Raw genomic sequence first — 21,506 nt, 5'->3', positions numbered from 1 at the left:
TCTGTCCCCCTCCCCTATAGAAGTATAGATAAAAGCATAAATATACCTTATGTCTCCCATTTAGGATGTTTTTTTTTTTTTGCCAATTTCTTATGTTTCATTGTAAATTTTTAGCATATTTTTTTTTATTCTTGTTTTATTTCAATGGTCAAATATATTTTATAAAACATTTAATAACATGTATAACGTAAAAACATAATTAATAAAGACAAAAGAAAATAAATAAATAAATATAATTTATGTATTTTAATATGTGTGAAATATAACAAAGGAATTTTCTTAATGGGGTAGAGGGAGTATTTCAAAATAGTCTTGTGAAGATAATTCTAGAGAATTCTGTGAGATTTTTACGATCCGTAATATCTTTTATTGACATGTCAAGCGGTACAATAATGAATTATTCAGTTTAACTATAGTAATTTTAGAAAATATTATTTGTCCCAACAGATATCACATATATTCCAAATGTGATATAAATTTTTTATATATAAAAAAGATAAATAAAATTTCATAAGTTGAAGTTTTTAAAATACAATTTTTTTAAATTAAGAATTTATAATATTATTTAATTTCACCCGCGTGACGTGCGAAAATCAACCTAGTTCTATATAAAAAGAGAAGATAGTATGTACAACCAAACAAGCGTAGATAGTTCTAAAATATTTCGGAGAAGTTTTGTGAAGAGAATTCTAGAGAATTCCGGAATATACTTGGGTAGAGTCTTCTAGAATATTCTGGAGAAATTTTGTGAAGAGAATTTTAGAAAATTTTAGAATGTAACCTCGTTGGGGTGCGAGATTTTCATAATCCGTAGCATTTTCTATTGACATATCAAGGAGGATCTAGATTTTCCGAATCTGTAGCATTTTCTATTGGAATGTAACCTCGTTATATTGAATAGTGAGCTTGATGCTCCGGTTGATATGGAAGGGATTAGACAGTCCCTAGCTTAAGACCCATTTGGGTGCGTTCTTTTCCTTCGCTTCGTTTTTATGATGTTACACAAAATTAAGATTATGATCTGGAACGTTCAAGGTGCCGGTTCAAAAGAGTTTCAAAGAGGTTTTCGTAATATTTGTATGTCTCATAATTTTGATATTGTCGGAGTGCTCGAGCCTCGCATTAGCAGAGTCAAGGGGATTGCTTTATCAAAAATAGTAGCTTCCTTTTTTCTCATAGAGTTGAAGCTAATGGTTTTTCTGGCGGTATTTGGATTCTTTGGAAGGAGGGGTTTCAAATAACCGTTTTAGAGAATAATAAGTATTATATCCACATGCGTGTTCATGATGGGTGCGATCAATTTCTTCTCACAGTGGTTTATGCTAGTCCCAATGCCGCTCTTAGAAAGTTTGTTTGGGCGGACTTGAATGGAGTAGCAGACTCAGTTAGAGAACCGTGGTTAGTAGGGGAAGATTTTAATGCGGCTCTTAAAGACAGTGAAAGGAGGGGAGGTTCTAATGGTCGAAATGGTAGTTGTAGTCTTTTCCGTAACTGGTTTGAGGTTAATGATATGGTTGACTTGGGTTTTGTTGGCTCTCCTTTTACTTGGAGGCGAGGCAATCTTTTGAAGAGACTTGATAGATTTGTTAGTAATCAAGCCTGGGTTCATAAATTTTCTGGCTGTTACGTTCGTCACCTTCCGAGAATACATTCAGATCATTGTCCTATTTTTGTTCAATTTTCCAAACACCATCACGCTGTGCACAGTCCCAAGCAGTTTTGTTACTTGGCAGCGTGGTTAGGTGATTCGGGATTTAATCAGATTGTGCAAGGGAGCTGGAATAACTCTGATTCATTCCTGGAGCCTACTAAGCATTTTACGAAAGTAGTCAGAGAGTGGAATTTCAATACTTTTGGGAATATCTTCAAGAAGAAGAAAAACTTATTGGCCCGTTTAGGGGGCATCCAGAGGTCTCGGGACTCTCATTTTTCCCCGACTCTTCTGAAAATTGAGAACCAGCTTCTTCAAGAGCTTGACGAAGTTTTATATCAAGAGGAACTCCTTTGGATTCAAAAATCTAAATGTGACTGGGTGAATGACGAGGGCCGTAACTCATCGTTTTTTCATAAAAATATTAAGCAACGGAGAAGATATATTAAAATCATGGTGCTGAATAATGACGATGGTGTGGCTATTGATGATCAAGACATGTTAAAGCTTATGGCTACTGAGTATTTTTCGAAGTTATTTACCAAAAATTCAGATCCAGACCTTCATCTTTCGGCTAGAGGTATGTTTCCTCAGTTGAGTTCTGATATGTTAACGATTTTGAATGCTAGAGTGTCCAATGATGAGATAAAAGCAGCACTTTGGGAGATGAAACCGTTAAAAGCTCCGGGTCCCGACGGTTTTCATGCTTTGTTCTACCAAAGTCGGTGGAACGTTATTGGCAAGAAATTGTGTAGCTTTATCAAGGACTTGTTTGATGGAGCCCCTTTTCCAGTTGATTTAAACAAAACGCTCATTACGCTCATCCCGAAATGCGAGAATCCCAGTTCTCTTAATTCTTTTAAACCCATAAGCTTGTGCAACGTTTCATACAAAATCGTTACCAAGCTTATTGCTAATAGATTGAAAAAGATTATGCCCCACATTATTGGTCCCGCTCAAACGAGCTTTGTTGCGGGTAGACACATTACCGATAATATCATCATTGCCCAAGAAGCTATGCATTCTATGCGTATGAAACGAGGTCGAAAGGAATTTATGGCGATTAAAATTGATTTGGAAAAAGTGTACGACCGGGTTTCTTGGAATTTTCTTCATGACACCATGACGGATATTGGCATCCCTCCATACTTGGCTAAAGTCATTATGAGTTGTGTCTCCACCCCTTCTATGAGTATTTTGTGGAATGGAAGCCCTTTGAATTTTTTTCAATCCGTCTTTGTGGAGTGAGACAAGGAGACCCTACTTCTCCTTATCTCTTTGTTTTATGTATTGAAAGGCTCGCTCACCTCATCACTGTTGAATATGGTTTGAGCAACTGGAAACCTATGTATTTGAGTAGGGGAGCTCCGGCTCTCTCATATATCTTTTTTGCCGATGATTTGATTCTTTTTTGCGAAGCTACGGTGGAGCAAGCGGAGGTGGTTAATCGGACTCTTTCCAATTTTTGTGCTTCTTCGATTCAAAAGATTAACATGGAAAAGACCAAAGTCATTTTCTCGGCTAATGTTCCTTCTAATGTCAGTAACATAGTAGCCAAGAAACTGGGGTTTACTAAAACAAATGACTTAGGGAAGTATTTAGGTATGCCTCTTCTTCATGGTAGATTGACAAAGGCTCATTCGAGGGGTATGATTTCTCGCATTAGTGACCGCCTATCGAGATGGAATGCTAAGTCGCTCTCCCTAGCTGGTCGCTCTACGCTTGCTAAGTCAGTAATAGAAGCTATGCCGGTCTATGCTATGCAAACTATCGCTGTTCTGAAAGGCATTTGTGAGGACATTGAGCTGAGGTGCAGAAATTTCTTGTGGGGATCGTCGGAGTCGGATAGAAAACTCAGTCTTGTAAAGTGGTCGACAGTAAGACAACCTAAAGATAACGGTGGGTTAGGTTTAAGACAGTTGTAAGTTATGAACAACGCGCTGCTCATGAAAATTGGTTGGGGTGTGATTGCTAATCCAAATTGCTTCTGGGTTAAGTTTTTAAGGGCCAAGTATACGTTCTCTAATGATAACATCTACAACTTAAATCGAACCAATGGAGCTTCTCATTTGTGGAAAGCTTTGAGTAAGAATTGGGAGAATATCGCTGCTGGTGTGAGATGGGCTTTATGTGATGGGTCGCAGGTTCGGTTTTGGGTTGATCTTTGACATGGTGGGTCGAGCTCACTACTTCAGAATACCATTTCTGCTGTTCCTGATATTGAGCTAAATGATTTAGCTAGAGATTTTGTGAATGATAATTTTTCTTGGAATTGGGCAAAGTTTGAAAAGTATTTGCCTCCTTTTACTCTCTTGGAGATTGCAAAGTTTGTTCCTCCTAACCCTGCAAATGGTTCAGATTTCATTTATTGGGCACACTCTCCGTCGAGGAAGTTTACTACGAGAAGTGTGTATCATGATTTGGCTCATGATGATTGGAATGATTCAGATAATCAGTGGAAAATCATTTGGGATTGGCCTGGTCCGGAACAGATTCGTTATTTTCCGTGGCTCGTTTCTCATGACAGTCTCTTGACGAACGCAGAGAGGTATCGAAGGCATATTTCTGATAATGATTTTTGTCCCAGATGTGAGAATGAAGTAGAAGACAGTATGCATGTTCTTCGTGATTGTGTGTACGCTAAAAACCTGTGGTATCGCCTCATCGATCGGAGTAAGTATACCCAATTTTTTGAATCTGGTATGCATGATTGGCTGTACAGCAACCTTTCTGGACAGAATAATGGCAATTTGAAGAATGATTGGGTTTGGATCTTTGGAGTTGCTATTTGGCGAATCTGGGTGTGGAGAAATAATTCCATATTTTCCAATGAAGACAACTCGATTGAGCATGTGCTCACTGATATTAAGAGGAGGGTTAACTATATCATTTTGGCGAGGGAATCTAGAGCCAAAATTTAAAAAATCCCACCAAAAGAGATTATTCAAATTGCTTGGCAGTGCCCGCCAACCGGTTGGGTGAAAATTAACACAGATGGTGCTTTCAACACGACATCTAAAGTTTCTCGAGCAGGTGGGCTTATTAGAAACGAATTTGGCGGCTGGATCGGTAGCTTTTCTATGACTATCGGAGTTGATTTAGTGATGGGAGTTGAGCTTAGAGGAGTTTACCATGGGCTGAAAATGGGTTGGGACCTTGGTGTCAGAAGAGTTATTATTGAAGTTGATAACAAGAACGTGGTGGATAAAATTAATGATGGTTTTGATGCAGGGCACTACTCCAATCTTATTGCTGCGATTCAGTCTTTAATTGCTGTCACGGCCCAAAATCGAGGGCCGCGACCGGCGCTAGGGAATAGGAATTGTAGTTCCAAAACTCGTAGCAAGCCTGAAAATCACTAAAACTTTTTCGCAAATAACAATCATACAAAGACTTTACAAACGGAAGCATTGATATACACTAGTAAAACAATACAACTTGCTCGGACCTATCGTTTCCGTACTTTGTACGTACTAACCCGACATATAATACTAGTGTTACATACACCTCACGGGCATTTACCTCCATGGAATAAATATGACAATCGTAGCCAAAACAAACATAAACACACTGACAACAACTGTAAACAATGAAAAATGTATTAATGTACTAGGCTACGACACTGGTCAGACATTACACTACTGCAACACTTATGAAAGTCGGGACTGTACATAGCCAAAGGGACTTCCGGTCAAAGACGGACTTCTAGCCAAGTTCAGAATCTAGGTACCTGAAAACACACACTATTGGGGGGTCAGCTATTAAGCTGAGTGAGTTATACTTTACTTAACATATTATCAAAATAAGCATCACATTTTAAAAACATGTTTAAAATATTTATACAATCACATTTTTAAACAATTCCAACATATACAATCACAACCATTGCAAACAATTCACTAAATACAAGTATTTGATCCGAACGAAACCTTAATCTTAAACTCCTAACCTCTCCTAATCTGTATCATATTCGAATCAAATCATTTCAATACAAGTGGTACGGTCCCGAGATAGTTCGACCGAGTTACCGCTACCACGTGGCATAGTCCCGAGATAGTTCGACCGAGTTACCCACCAGATACGGGTCCCGAGATAGTTCGACCGAGTTACCTCGTACCTGCCAAAATTATAATTCTCCTTTCCGATACCCAAACATATCCCATTTCATAATCATAAATATGATCAACATTTAATGAGCTCATATCAAACGTTTCAATGTACGAATATCTAGACTCTTATAAACACCGGTGATCACACGGCCTATTGACGCCCAATAGGTAGCTCGTTTCTTCGGATCTTATACAAATTCACATTGGCAATTAATTAACAAGTCATAAACAAAATAATACAATCCATATATCAACAAATCAATCCATAAACAACAATTCAAATATTATCCAATCCAACAAGAACAATTCAATCAAATCAAACTATACAATTTATGCGATGCATTTAGTAATAATAATATATATAGTATATATAAAATAGTTTTTAATACGATAATAAGAGTGAGTAAAATATACTCACCGTTTGCTATCCATAACCTTTGATAATAGCTAAGCGATGTCGCGTTTTGTAAGTTCCAGGTTCCATTGGTAGTCGCCTTATCGAGTCTACATAAATTCGATAATAGCTCGAATTAATAACAATCTAACTATAATTAATTAATTCAAAACTAGGTTTCTAGCCAACTTCGGCTTTCGAAACCGTTCAATTAAAACAGTCTGACCTCTAAACAAAATTAACATTCTTAAAGTTTAGAATGTCGCCTACAACTTTCGTTTAGGTCTCGGACTGAGATTAGTACCCGAAGGTATTGCAATTTGGCTTGGAAGTTAATAACTTGGGGCTGTCCAAATTTTAGAACTGTTATGCGCGAGATAATGTTCTAATTTATTTGAGCCATTTAAAGGCCGAACTAGCAGAAGCTTATACTTAGACATTTATAGAAAACAACCTTAAGTTTCCGTATCAACAAACAGAACTTAATTTGGAGCTATATACCTTGAGATATTGCTCTCGCAATATGGCTGTTCCGCAGCGCGATAATTCCAGCAACATCGTCAAATTATTTCGCGCATACTTGACTCGTAACTTATGACTCGTCGATATTTGAAACCTATTTCTAGCATACCTTAATACCAGTCCTTATACCTCACCACAAACGCATTCATTTCATGTCTACTCACCATTCAAAATACTTTGGCATAAACTACACATTTTGGCTTAACTAAACATGCCATTTTCATTCAAATATTAATCAACTTTGTAATCAACATTATACAATCCAAATTACTTCAATCCAGCCCTAACTAATTCAAACTAAAGCCTATGATTATCATTTAAACCCTTCACCCTTAACCATCATCATGGCCGAATCTTTGACTCCAATTCATATCCCAAAATTTTATCAATAATCAATCATACAACACCATTTCTATAACCTAAAACAATCAATAATCAAACATCACCACCATTATTAATCCAAACATCAATTGAAGCCCTTAACATACATCTTCCATAATAAACAACCCTCAAGACTCACCAATTCAATCATTAAAGTTTGCATAACCATCAATTTACATCTCATAAACACCAAATTCAAACTTAAACACATCATTATCACCATTAACATCAAAACCCGAAATAATTATCAAAATCCTAACTGAGATACGGTGATTTTTACCTTGATTTTCAGTGCTAGATGTGTAGCTCTCGCTCCTCTCGTTCCGTGGCCGCAAGAATCGCTCCAATCAGATAAAAATGAAGAAGTTATGGAGTTTTGAAAATTGTTCATGTTGATTTCTCAAATGATGAAGATGATCTCGTTTTTGTCTTTTGAAATTGGGATTTTTCTGAGTTTAAATCACATAAAATAGGCTTTTATATTAATGGCGAAGTGTCCTTTTTAATCCTTGAAGTTGCCACCTCCATAACTTCCAATTTCCAACTTTTCTTTCGTCCAATTTCGTCCGCCGATTGCTTAATCTTTCAAACTCGATAAATTTTTTTATTATTTATGTTCAAATAAATAATATCACCTTAATACTTCATAATTTTATTTCCGATAATTTGTTTTAACAATTTTGGAGTAAAAACGCTCAAATTCCAATTTGAGCAAAAATGCACTTTTCCTTACTTTTTTTCGTCCAAATCTCATTTTAATAATTATCGATAACCAAGTTATCGATATTATTTTTATAAGTAATAATTCCCGTCATTAATATATTAAATTTATATTTTTCGAGAATTAAATCCTTATTTTCCAATTTTCGAGTTTAAGTGCACTTTATCCACCTTTTCATATTTTCCTTTTTGAGTATAATTCCATTTCCTTTATGGAATTTTAATATTGAGATTTTCTTATTAAAATCTCCATATCGACCTACTCGGGTCTTCTTCTATTTAATTATTTTCCGATAATTCCTTTTCTGACCGCTTTAACAGTTTAAATTTAGACACATTGCTTACTTTGGCAATGTCAGACATACGGGGTATTACAATTGCCAAAGATTGGGTCGTCAGAGTATGTCATATTTTTAGAGAAGGTAATCATGTGGACGATCATCTCGCGGCACTTAGCGATGAAAGTTTGATAGGTTTCGTTATGCATGAGAGACCGCCAGCAAGCTTAAGTTATTGGCTTATGCACGATCTTCGGGGTGTGGCGTATGATCGCTATGTTTAGCTTGGTTTTTGTTTAGGCTTTGCCTCGTTTTTTTGTACCAAAAAAAATTATAACCATAATCAATTCTATATTTCAAATTTATTCTACGATGGAAGAAAATTTCAATGAAAATCAAGTTGAAAGTAACAAAAATGAAGACATAAATTCACTTAGAATTGATGCAATCGAAAGTGAAGTTTTACTTGAAAGTGAAGTTAATTAATAACAATAAAGATGAAGACAAAGATTTTTTAATCAAATTTCTTGAGGAAGGTAAAAACACTTTACAATTAAAGTAATGCTTTTTTGAATGTTTATGATCCATACAATCAAGAATCATCAATTTAAGAAATTAATTTTAATTGATGCTGAGGTTAGTTTTTATTATATATAAAACACTTTTTAATTGTATTATATTTTTATGGATTTACATATATGCTTATTGAATTATTGTGCCCAAAATTTGAATATATATTGGTAATATAAAGGTCTAGCAAACCGTACTCCAAAAAATGATAAAGACCAATTTTTTTTTTTTTTGAGATTGAACAAAAAAGATGGAAAAAGAGAATATATTAAAAGTTTTATTGTAGTTGATGTTCAAGATTATGAAAAAATACAAGTTTCAATTAATATCGAGGAAGATGATAAAGACCAAGATCAAAGACTACATAAAAAGGTTAAGATTGAAAAAGATTGAGACTGCTGATATATGATACTTCTCAAATAACTTTTTTTTAATTAGATTTTTGTTTTTAATTATTTATTTTTATTATTTAGTTGTTTGAAAACAAATATTTTAATTAATAAAGTATTATTTAGCTTTTAGATGTTTCATACATGTTTTACTTTATTTTGTTATAAAAGGAATTTAAAACACACACATAATAAATTATGACTCTAAGTGCTTAACTTAAATATATAAATGAAATCTGTATATATAAATAAGCCATATAAATATAAAATTATTTAAAAGGAATGCAAATTGGTATTCCTGAGTTAAACAAAATTCAAAACTTAATTGTAACTATAACTTTTTCCGACTGATGATGGTTCTGCACATTCCTACAAGAACAATAATTAAAATATAATTAATTAAATAAATAAATCAAAACTTCTAAATAAACTTCTAAATAAACCTTTATAATAAATATAGTTATAAATTTCATTACTGTATATACCATCCATTTTAATAAGAACTATTGAATTAATAGGACTCTTTATTAATTGAATATATTCTAAAGAGTCAAAATATTCAAGCATAAATATATTAATGAAATATAAATAATAGTATATTATTAAAATTATAAATCAAAAACTACAATTACAATTAAAAATAACGGGTCATATAATACCGCTCACGTGCGTAGCACGTGGCGAAAAACTAGTACAATATATAAAAACACGAATGGGGAGAGGGGACAGGCAAATTTACTGAATGACCCTTTTTAATTTACTACTAACTGATGTTTTGATTAAAGGTTTTATGGTCATTTAAAAATAGGAGTATAGTGATTTAAATTATTGAGTAATTAAAGTAGCCAATTTGATTTAAATAAGGAGTTAACGAATTTGAATCAAACAAGGAAAATAAAAATTAACTAAATTTTCGTATTAATCTGCTGAAAATCTTTAAATTTGTAACTAAAAGTACAAAATTTACTCAATTTTTGTGTTAATTCGCTGAAAACTCTTAAGTTTGAAACTAGGGATTTGGGACTAAGGCTATTTTGGTTCGTAACTTCCTATTACAAAAAAAAATCTAACTAAATCTTCACCTAAATTAAATGTCAGTAAATCTAAGTCTTGATTAATAATAGCTGGAGCAATCAGAAGCATCTTAAAGACAACATCCTTTCTTTCACCAAGAATGTTCAAACCTGGAATGTTGAAGTGTTCGGTAACATTTTCAAGCAAAAAAAAGTTCTATTGGCCCGCATTAATGGGATTCAAAAGTATCTTGAAAACCGTCCTTCAACTTTTCTTACGGAGTTAGAGATTAAGCTTCAAAAAGATCTTGAAGAGATTTCTTTAAGAGAAGAAGCTTATTGGCAGCAAAAATCGAGATGCAATTGGATCATGCTAGGTGACCGCAATACCTCTTACTTCCATGCTAAAGCAACGGCCAAAAGAAGGCGTAATCGTATTTGCGCTCTTAAAGATGCGGATGGTAATTGGTGTGATAATGAGAATTCCCTGCGCAATTTGGCCATTTCCTTCTTTACTGAGCTGTATACTGAAAGAAGTAGCAGCAGAACTATCTTCCAAACCAGGGGTTATTTTCCAGCTTTGGGTTCTGAGATGACCAACAGGTTGGGTAGGGATATCACCAACGGAGAAATTCACCAAGCTCTCTTTCAAATGCAGCCATGGAAAGCTCCTGGAGTTGACGGTATTCCGGCGGCGCTCTACCAAAGTCATTGGAATACTGTTGAAGATTCTATTTGTTCTACTATCCAAAACATCTTTAAAGAAGGGGTTATGGAGGGTGATATGAATAGAACTCTTATTTCTCTTATTCCTAAAGTTGATAAGCCGGAATCCATCAAGGATTTTCGACCCATTAGTCTCTGTACGGTTGTGTACAAAATTTTGACGAAAGTGATTGCGAACAGATTCAAGCCCTTTATGCCTAACATTGTTAGTCCTACTCAAGCTAGCTTTGTTGCGGGTCGTAATATCACTGATAACATTATTATTGCTCAAGAAGTGATTCATTCAATGTGGAAAAAAAAAGGAAAAGAAAGTTGGTTTGCTATTAAAGTTGACCTCGAAAAGGCTTACGATTGTCTCAATTGGAACTTTATCGAAGATACTCTTATGGATGTTGGAATCCCTAGACATCTTATTAATATCATTATGCACTGTATTTCTTCTGTGCGTATGAGCCTTCTTTGGAATGGGACGCAGTCCAACGAATTTAAGCCTTCTAGAGGAATCCGTCAGGGGGACCCTCTTTCTCCTTATATCTTTGTTCTTTGTATGGAGCGGTTATCTCACCGTATAGGACTCTCTATCCAGAATGGTGAGTGGCAACCCATTAAACTTAATAGACTTGGTCCTAACTTATCGCATTTGTTTTTTGCAGATGATTTGGTCTTATTCGGCAAGGCAACAGAGGAGCAAGGGCTCGTGGTCAAAACCATTCTCGATGAGTTCTCGGAAAGCTCTGGTCTCAGAGTTAGCCTTTCAAAGACTAAGATTTTTTTCTCGCCTAACCTGGATTTTCAGAGTGCAGTTAATATTAGCAATTTATTGGGAATCCAACGCTCTCATGATTTAGGAAAGTATCTTGGAGTTCCGCTACTCCATTCGCGAATTACTAAGCAAACTTACTCTTTCATTCTTGAGAAAATCCAAAACAGATTGTCCGGTTGGAACGCGAGCCTTCTCTCTTTAGCAGGACGGATTACCCTAGCTCAATCAGTCTTAATGATTATCCCGAGCTACACTATGCAATCTGCTCCTCTCCCTGTGGGTCTCTGCAACAGCATTAATAAGTTGGTTCGAAATTTCATTTGGGGTTGCCATGAAGGAGCTCGTAAGCCCAGCCTTATCAACTGGGATGATATGTGCACACCTTGCTCGTCGGGAGGTAGCGGTCTCAGGGACTTGAAGAAGCAAAATAATGCTTTCATCATGAAACTTGGATTTGCTGTCATGACTAAACCAGAACTTCTCTGGGTCCAGGTGGTGAGGAGCAAGTACGGATGGGTTCGTAATGGTAACACTTGCAAAGCAAAATGCGACAGCTCCCCTCTTTGGAAGAATATTCATCAGCTTTGGGAAACTATTCTTTCAGGCTGTAATTGGTCTATAGGAGATGGCAGCTCAGTTAGTTTTTGGAATGACAATTGGCTCGGCAACCTTGGTCCGCTTAAGCATTTAGCTCTAGCTCCCATTACTGATACAGACCTTGAGCTAAAAGTGAAAGATTTTGTGATACATGGTAGTTGGAATTGGAACCGCCTTGCCTGCAAAGTTCCCCATTAAGTCCTCCTTCATCTGGCTGCGGTCATTCCTCCAACGCAAACTGTCACACACGATCAGCCCTTTTGGAGTCTTACTAGTTCAGGTAAGATCTCGGTCAGTTCAGCGTATGATATACAAGATAATGACCGTAGCATAGCGAGCCGAAGAGATTGGAAGACTGTTTGGAAATGGCCTGGAGCTAACAGAGTTAGAATTCTTTTGTGGTTGTGTGCTAAAAACAAGCTGTTAACTAATTATGAACGGAAAAGACGTCACATGACGGAGGATGAATCTTGCTCTATCTGTGGAGTTTATGTGGAAGACGAAGATCATGTCTTCCGTACCTGTATTTATGCAAGGGAAGTTTGGCGTAAATTATCTAATGATAAACCTGATAATGCTTTCTTTATCTTGCCTTTTACTGATTGGTTATTTCATAACCTGCAGGATAAAAATGACAGTAATAAAGAAAGCTGGAGCATAACCTTTGGAATCGCCTGCTGGTGCCTGTGGAACCAACGGAACAGTTTCATCTTCAAAGGAGAGCAAACGAGCTCGACAGATCTTGTGTACTCCATCAGAGCCATGGTGAACTATACCCATCAAGCTCAGACTTTCGTTCGTCTCTCTAGGCCAGGGATTGCTCCCAAGTCTTTGGTTCTCATTGGATGGGACCCTCCTCCTTTGAACTGGATTAAGCTTAACTCAGATGGAGCGGTCCGTTCCTCGACAAACACTGCGGCTTCAGGAGGTATTGCTCGGAATAATGAAGGGGTTTGGATGTTCAGCTACAGCAGATTCATCGGCAACTGCTCGGTTTTGCAAGCTGAACTTTGGGGAGCTCTCGATGGTCTTGATATAGCTTGGCGGCATGGTTACAAGAAGATTATTTTAGAAATGGACAGCAAGTTAGCTGTGGAGGCTCTCCTGAAAGCTGACGACAGTATCAATGCAAACACAAACCTCATCAGTGCTATCAAAAATATCTTGGATAGGAACAGGAGTGTTTGTATCAGACACACGTACAGAGAAGGCAATCGTTGCGCCGATTGGATGGCAAATCATGGTTTTTCTCATAACTTGGGGTTGGTTACGCATGATGGAATTCATGCTGCTGCTGCTAATCTGATTATGGAGGACGTCATTGGTGTTTCGCTCCCTAGAATGTGCAGGAATCCTTAGTTTGTCTTTTTGGCTCTGGCCTCTCTTTTCATCCAAAAAAAAAAAAATCTAAGTCTTGATTCCTTACATAACTAGGTATACAGTAAATTTAAAAAAGGAAAGGATAATAATGTTCTGATTCTTAAAATCAAAACATTCCTGTACGGTATTTATAAATAGGAAAATATTGGCAATTTGTTTAAAATAAGAAAATTGTTGACTTGACAAAAAAAATTATTAAAAATAAAAATTACTATTCAACGGTGATTGTTTTTTTTATATAATTAACAATGATTGTTATATTTTTACTTATTCTAATGTGTTTTTATTTTTTTAAATAATGAATTATTGACGAGTTATTTTACGAGTCACATGTGTAATACGTAAAACAAAAATAATTTCTAACAAAAATTCTCACTAATTTAAAATTATTAAAAAAAATTACTATTCAACAATGATTGTTTTTATTTCTATTTATTCTTATATATTTTAATGTGACTTTATTTATTTTAAATAAATGAGTAACTCACGAGTCATGTTACAAGCCACAAGTATAGCAAGTAAAATAATAATAGTTTCTAACAAAATGTCTCACTAATATAATATTAATTATAAATAAATAAATTGGTGTAATTATAATAAATTTAATTAATGAATAAATTGAAGAGTCATGTTACGAGCCACATATACAAAAGCATATAGTATAAGTATTTGATTACAATACAATATTTATAATATCTTCATTATATATAAGTAAATAACAGCTTACAATCTTGGCCGTCAAGTAATTTAAGTTTCAATTTGCGAATTCCAAAAAAATGAAAGCAAATTCAAATCCTAAGACAATAAGGAAACCTATTTTATGTCTAAGACTTTAGTAATTCTGTATATATTATATATAAGTATATAATATATATAGAACTAGAAGCTTCTATCTTAATAGAATTCTGTTTTACAAAGAAATTTTGTAAATTTTCGACATGAATTCTGCAAATCGCAGCCATTGTTTTAGTTCAGATATAATATTTGAAATATTATCGCGTTCATCGTTGTCGACTTTAGGCAAATGCCGTCAACTTTCTAAGGACTGTAATTCTTTAACTTACGAGGCGTCTTTTACTAATCTTTATTGTAAAAGATCTAATGTTTTGTCAGGGTTTTTCTTACAGAATCTGAAGAGAAACAAACATTCTTCGCAGTTTGTCTCCGTTGACAATTCTGATGCCGATAATAGTTTGTCTCTGGATTTTCTTTCCAAGTCTGTTCAAATTGTATGCTCGACAACACAAGGTTTTTTACTCTGTGTTGATCAGAACTGCAGGGGTCCGAGATATTATATCTGTAAACCCACTACTAAGGAATGGAAAGTTCTTCCAAATCCGAAAACTAGATATTTTACGGAGAGAATAGGAATGATGGTGCTGAATTCGCATCCACTGCGGTACAAGATTGTAAGATTTTCGAAACAGAAGTTTCAAAAATCTTGTCGGAAGTGGGATGAATTCAATTGTCTTAGGTGCGAGGTTTTTAATTTTTCAACTTCGGAGTGGAAGCAGCAACAGGATGTGAAATTATCTTACGGTGAGTTTCTTAGCTCCTCGCCAACTGTTTCTGCGCGAGGCTCGCTGCACTGGCTCACGAACAAGAACAATGTCTTCGCATTCCATGAAGATACCGAGACGTATAGTCTGTTTTCACTTCCTTCGTCGGTTTCTCTGTCTGAGGATGATTATGGCAGTGGCTTCCAACTGGTTGAGTATGAAGGAAAACTTGGACTGATATGTACAGAACACAACTTTATGGAATTGTGGATATTGGAAAATTATGAGCGGAAAATATGGAGTCTGAGGCAGAAAATTAGTCTTGAATCTTTAGAAGGTGAAGTGGGATGCGGAAATTTTCTCGCTGTGTACAATTCTGATGTTGCATTGATGCGAGGGTTCTATAGGGCTATATTTTACAAGTTCAAAAATGGATTAGCTACAAAAAAAGTAATTATCAATCATGAAAGCATGAGGTCTGATGGAGTTTTTCCTTTTCGGTCTGATTTTGAGCTAAGCAATTTGAAGAATGAATATGTGGAGACGTCAAGCTCAGGTCAAAAATCACGAAAAAGCAACAAATCATCACTGCAAACTCATATTGTTAATGAGTCGGCGAATCTGCCTGAGTCGACGAATATGCCAGAGTTGACGAATATGCCAACATCTCGTCAGAATCTATCTTTCAGTGTTTCTCCTGATTGTTTTTTTCTAGTATTACTGTTTTTGTTCACTTTCTTCTGTTTTATTTTTGATTTTTAGACTGTTAGTCTTTAATCAGTTGGTTAGATTGATTTACAGCAACATTTTTAATGTAATGGATAACATTTTTTTAGTGGATAATTACACCATAAGATTAGTTCTTATGTAAAAAATTTAATATGATACATTATACATTGCTCAGCTTTCTTTTTATTTTACAAAAGAATGATAAGCGAGGACAAATTTCTATCAATGTTGCTTCTGTTCTTCATCATCTAAGGGAATTTCAATCCTCGCAACTATATTGTTTGCGAATTGAGTTATCTCAGTACTGCTTTCACTCGGATCTTCGGAATTACTTACAGTCGTTGAGATATTATTATTACCTTCTTTTCGCGCAGCATCATGGATGTTTGTCATATCATTTGAAGTACTAATTTCCTCTGCTGTCTGCAATTGGACACTATTAACTATAGCCTCAGTCGAATTTCTTGATGCAGCTTCCGTAAATTCGATAGATCCTGAATTAGGAATTGGATTTTCTGCCACTTCTGATTGTTCTGAAGTACCTTGTTTTTCACCATCTGCAACTGGCTCAGAGGTATCCTTGCTAGTCGTGTCGTTGTCGGTATTCATGACTATATGATCATCTTCATGAACAGAATTTGTTGCGATTGTATCAGCATCTTGCATAACATTCTGCCAAGGAATTTTTAGTCATACATGTTAGTATTTTCTGACAACACCAAAATGAAAAATGCTGAAATGGAAAAAAAACATAGAACACTATCTTTTACGAGAATAGGTTGTAAATATAAAGTTTTGGAGATTCATTCGTGCTTTTGGAAATAGAAGCGGAACTCCAAAATGTGGGACTCGATAAGTTCATGTGCAACAAATCTAGTTTATAGTAAAGAAAAGCTATTTCTCAAAAAAATAATAGTAAAGAAAAGTTGCATCGCAAAGGCATTTCGAGATACAGAAATATAAAACATCATGCTTATATGATAATTTTGTACTAAAAAGTAAATTTGAAGCTCATACTGATATTACAATACCTCTTTTGTTACTGCAAGTTCTGAAACTTCAGAATCCTGATGTTCTTTTTCATTTGACTGATCTGTTCTAGCTTCATCTTCAGCCAGATTTTCAAATATACTGCTAATTTGTTCAATTGATCTGGAGTTAATTTCCTCTAGAGGGTTTGTAAGCTCTACTGCAGCCTCATTACTGATTGATGCCTCTGATTCACCATCTTTGGCTTCATCACTTGATTTCTCTGAAGTATTAAATATTTCCTGTCAAAAACAAGGTGGAAAAATAAGTTAGATTATTTTTTCAAAATAAAAACTACTAGTAAAAATTTCTTTAACATATTATAGTACCTCGGATTTTGTAGACATGTCGATAGATTGATGATTTTCTGAATCTTCTGTTGCTTGTTGTGCCTCGTTTTGAACTGAAGTCTCAGGTAGTTGTTCATACAACAAGCTATCTCTGACTATATTCTCCTCGGTACCATGATCAGAATTTTCTACTTGCATGAGCTGATTGAGATCTGATGATGATTCAGCTAATGGAATCCTGTCTGGTAAAAGTAAAACAGACTTGGGAGACGAAGATGCACTTGAAACAGTAGAAGGTTGTTCAATTACTGAAACACTTTCAGGATTAGCAGGATGCTCATCCGGAACACTTTCATGATTTCTTTCAGGATTAGCAGGAGGCTCATCAGAAATGCTTTCAGGATTAGCAGGAGGCTCATTAGAAATGCTTTCAGGATTAGTAGGAGGCTCATCTGAAATGCTTTCGGAATTCTTCCTAGATTCCGAACTACTTTCTTCAGCTCGTTTCGACAAGTCTACTAAAACTTCTTGCTCGATGAACCTGTCAATTATTTGATTTCTTTCTTCACTTGATTTCACATCTTCCTTAGTAACATTTGTACTGACTACATCTGCACTAGTGGCCATCTCCACATTCTGCACAGGATTGTTCACCGATTCGCTCTCACCAGCTGGCTCTGTAAAATCGCCAACAGTTGTCAATGTGATGGGGTTTTCAGCTTCACCATGCTTGTCTTCAGACGAATTAATTTCTACCTCATCTGTAGTCTTCTCAGAAGGATTCAGTAATTCCTGTTTCATAAGTAAATTTGTCAAAACTTCATTTCTTACGGTTATATATTATAAATTTTAAATTTGAGAGTTTCAAAATGACTGAAGGTTCAAAAACACCCCTGAACTTGGCACGAAGGATCAAATAAGTCCAACCTCGCAAAAGTGGGTCAAATCACCCCACAATTATGCAAAAACGGATCAAACACCCCCTTCCCCACTCTCACCCTAGAGAGTGAATACACTCTCTGGTTTTAGGTGGTTTTGAATAGTTAAAAACTTAAAATAGTCCTTAATATTTATTTTATTTATAAAATTCACATCTAATTATTTTTAAAAACCTATTATTTCTTTATAATTTCAAAAGTTTAAAAACTATACTAATTTTTAATTAAAAAACAAGTACCTTTTGTAATTTTAACCAATAACAAAAATTACCCCATTAATTTTCCGGCCACCCCCGGAGGCGGCAGACCCATCTGGGTCTGCCTTCTCCGATGAAAGGACAACTGGGTCTGCCTTGTCTCCGGAGACAGCTGACCCATCTGGGTCTGCCTTCTCCATCATCGGAGATGGGTCTGCCTCGCTCGGAGACGGCAGACCCATCTGGGTCCGCCTTCTCGGCAGACCCATCTGGTCTGCCGCCTCGATGGGTCAGACCCACTGGGTCTGGGTTGATTGATGGTGGTGAGGTAGCCGGAGTTTCGGTCGGCGGTGGTGGGGTTGCCGGTAATTGATTGTGAGGTGGATTATAATTAATTAATTAGGATTAATTGTTAATAAAAAAAATAATTAAGTTTTATTAGAGTTAAGGATAGAAAAGTCCTCAATTTTGTGTTAATTAGATTTTAAATTAAAAGATATTAATTAGTAATTTAATTAAGGTTAATTATGATTAATTTTTAAATTAGGCTATTCCACTCTCTTTTTTGGTCAAAAGGGTGAAACCGATCCGGTTTTGCATAGTTGTGGGGTGAACTGATCCAGTTTGCGAGGTTGGACTTATTTGATATTTCGTGTCAAGTTCAGGGGATAAATTGAACCTTCACTCGTTTCAAAATCCTTTTTAAAAACAGAAACAAAATAATGAAACATAGGAGTCGACTATTATAGCATGGAATTGACTGACTGACCTGTGGCTTATGCAAATTGTCTTCCTGATGTTCTTCACAATCAACCGAATCTGTTCTAATACCCTGACGTAGATTTTGTCCTGAAGATGATGCAACTGAAGCTTCAGGTTCTATATGAAAACCTGAAAAGCCTCCGGTAATATCATCTCTACCAAAGTAGTTTACTTCTGTGGAAGCTAAATCATATTCCTGGGCTTTAGGAGCATGAGGTGAGATTCCCCACATGTCGTCGCTTCCAGAAGTAATATCCTTCTCTATGTCGCCATCATAAGTCAAAGATTCTCCGTCATTAGACGAAGCAGATCCATCTCCTGTCAACGGAGGCGATCCAAGTTCTGAAACCTCGACTTGCATATCAGAAGCTACAGAATTAGTAGGAGTATGCCATGGTCCACTATTGGTGTAAAGTAAATGGTTATCTAAACTCGACCTGTCGATTGTAGAAGGGCTAGCTAAATACGATACATCATTTGCACCTCGAGCTTTAGGAAGTGGACACGGGTCCGAATTTGGCGATGGATTATTGATTATGTCAGGAAATCTGAAAATTGGAGGTTGTATCTTTGTCAGAACAGAGGTTTTTCTGGATTTGGAGGTTAGTTCGTAGTCGTCTGATAATGATGATAAGCTTGATTCACTTCTGTGGTGCTCGATTTTATGTGCTTCAAATTGAATTTGATTTCCTTTATCTAGATTTGAATCTGAGCCATTACTATTCTCTGGCTTTTTCCCTTTAATGTCTGCCTGATTCTGATCTTCAGCTTGTTTATCTTCTTCAGGTTTGTTTTCTACCAGGTTCGAAGATTCACCTTCTTCGGTCACAAGATCGGTTATACTTAGACTCCGACGCAAGACTTTGTTTTCTGTCTCTTGTTCATGATCAACTAGCCACTCACCATCTCCCTTATCTTAAAAACAATAATTCATTCAGCATTAATATCAGAAGTTTCTGATTAGATGAAATAAACAGGTTAAATACTCGATTAGTAACTACATTTTGCCATTTTTCTATTTCTGGCAGAAACACCTTGATATTTTCCGACCAAATTAACTTGACATGGCAAACCGGTTGAAATATATTCTTAAAATACAATAATCACTATAATAATATGACAACATGACATCTTATGTGATGATTTCTTCTGAGAAAAAATTCCATCCGGTTACCAAGTCAGCATAATTTAGTTGGAAAAGAGATACAAATTGAAGTTTAGTTACCAATTTGAAACATATTATGGAGTTTATTTACCTTGTTCCTTTATAATAATTGAGTCTCCTGCATTTTCAGAATCTTTTTGGTGGTTGTCAAGTGAAAAAGAAGGTTCCGGTTTGAGATTTTCGTGCCTGCGAAAGAAGAGATTGCCCTGATGAGTTGACATGAACTCCTGCTGAAAACTGTCTGCCATAAGATCAGGTTTTTCTTCATGAGGATCATATGGAATATCGAATGGATTCCGACTCGGTAACATAACAGAAGGTGCCGAACCAGGAATTTTGTCATCTGAACCGCTTGAATAATGTTTTCCTGCTCTTGGAACTAAAACTGGAGCTACAGGAATATGAGCTGAACTCGTATAGATCAAAATCTTCTCCGTGTTCATTTTGTATAATTTTCTCGCTCTTCGTCTCGCAATCAAGCTTTCAAGTCTCTTATTTCGTTCAAGCTCAGAAATTCCAAGATCCATCAGATTCTTCTGATCATCTTCAGTCCATTCCAGGGCTTTTCTGATACCTCTTTGCACCCCTTCGTCTTCTTCTTCGCCTTCCGAGCTTGAACTTTCGACACCTTTCGCAATCTGCTCTTCCAAGCCATCCAGCGATGCGATACTAGACCTTGCTGATTTACTGAATGCTCCGAGATTGTCACCAATTGACGCATTTCGCGACAGGCTCGGTTTTTCTTCTGTCAGGATTGTTCTATCATTAGTACTAACCAATTCTGCTTTAACATTCCTTTGCAGTATTGTCCGCGATTCTCCATCAGCAGCCTTAGACGACGTTGCAGATGATATTTCACGATTTTTGTTCGTATCATTTCGGATATTTTTACGTTGCGAAGGCAAATAAAACCGGATATAAGCAGCAGCACAGGCAAGAAATGGGGAGAAATAAATCAAGAAAATAAAAACTTTAGGAAGAAATAAGTATAGAGCAAACAAGATTGATGATATAATTGAAACAACTGGATGCTTTTGTATAAATCTGCATAACAAGTTTATAAAAAACTTAAGAACACTGCAGATGAAAAGTTGAATTTTTTTTGTATCAATAGCCATTTTTAATATCCTTGAAGAAACAATTTTTGAATTAAGACATGAATTTCACAGTGACTGAGAAATGAAAATTTAGGATGTAAGATGAAACAAAATTGAAAATTTGTAATTTGTTTCAGAAATTTTGGATATGAAAATTTTCATTTTTAGAAATATTTTTGTTTGGTTAAGAGGTATGTAAGATCCTATTATTCAGGAGGTGAAGTTACTATTTTTATGAAATTATGACAAAATAGAAACATTTATATGGATGGTTTGTATTGCAATTTGCAATCAAAAATTGAAATTT

At 35.7% G+C, this 21,506-nt stretch overlaps 2 protein-coding genes across 2 annotated transcripts; one reads left to right on the top strand and one right to left on the bottom strand.

Annotated features, from left to right (window-relative positions):
• Nucleotides 1-14,406: 14,406 nt before the first annotated feature.
• On the top strand, nt 14,407-15,808 carry LOC126686171 (F-box protein At5g49610-like). The gene has a single exon (XM_050380208.2). It carries the CDS (start codon nt 14,432-14,434, stop codon nt 15,752-15,754), a length of 1,323 nt encoding a protein of 440 aa, XP_050236165.1. The 5' UTR covers nt 14,407-14,431; the 3' UTR covers nt 15,755-15,808.
• Nucleotides 15,809-15,937: 129 nt separating this feature from the next.
• On the bottom strand, nt 15,938-21,288 carry LOC126686170 (uncharacterized). Its single transcript, XM_050380207.2, has 5 exons — nt 20,194-21,288; nt 18,945-19,852; nt 17,080-17,832; nt 16,753-16,992; nt 15,938-16,393 (listed from the first exon to the last, which is right to left on the bottom strand). Exons 1-5 carry the CDS (start codon nt 21,218-21,220, stop codon nt 15,944-15,946), a joined length of 3,378 nt encoding a protein of 1,125 aa, XP_050236164.1. The 5' UTR covers nt 21,221-21,288; the 3' UTR covers nt 15,938-15,943.
• Between the last annotated feature and the right edge of the window lie 218 nt (nt 21,289-21,506).

The sequence above is a fragment of the Mercurialis annua genome, linkage group LG6 (genome assembly GCF_937616625.2).
Source record: "Mercurialis annua linkage group LG6, ddMerAnnu1.2, whole genome shotgun sequence".
In the NCBI taxonomy this organism is placed as follows: Eukaryota; Viridiplantae; Streptophyta; class Magnoliopsida; order Malpighiales; family Euphorbiaceae; genus Mercurialis; species Mercurialis annua.
Note: the sequence above shows the minus strand (reverse complement) of the source record. Positions and strands in the feature narration are given on the sequence as shown.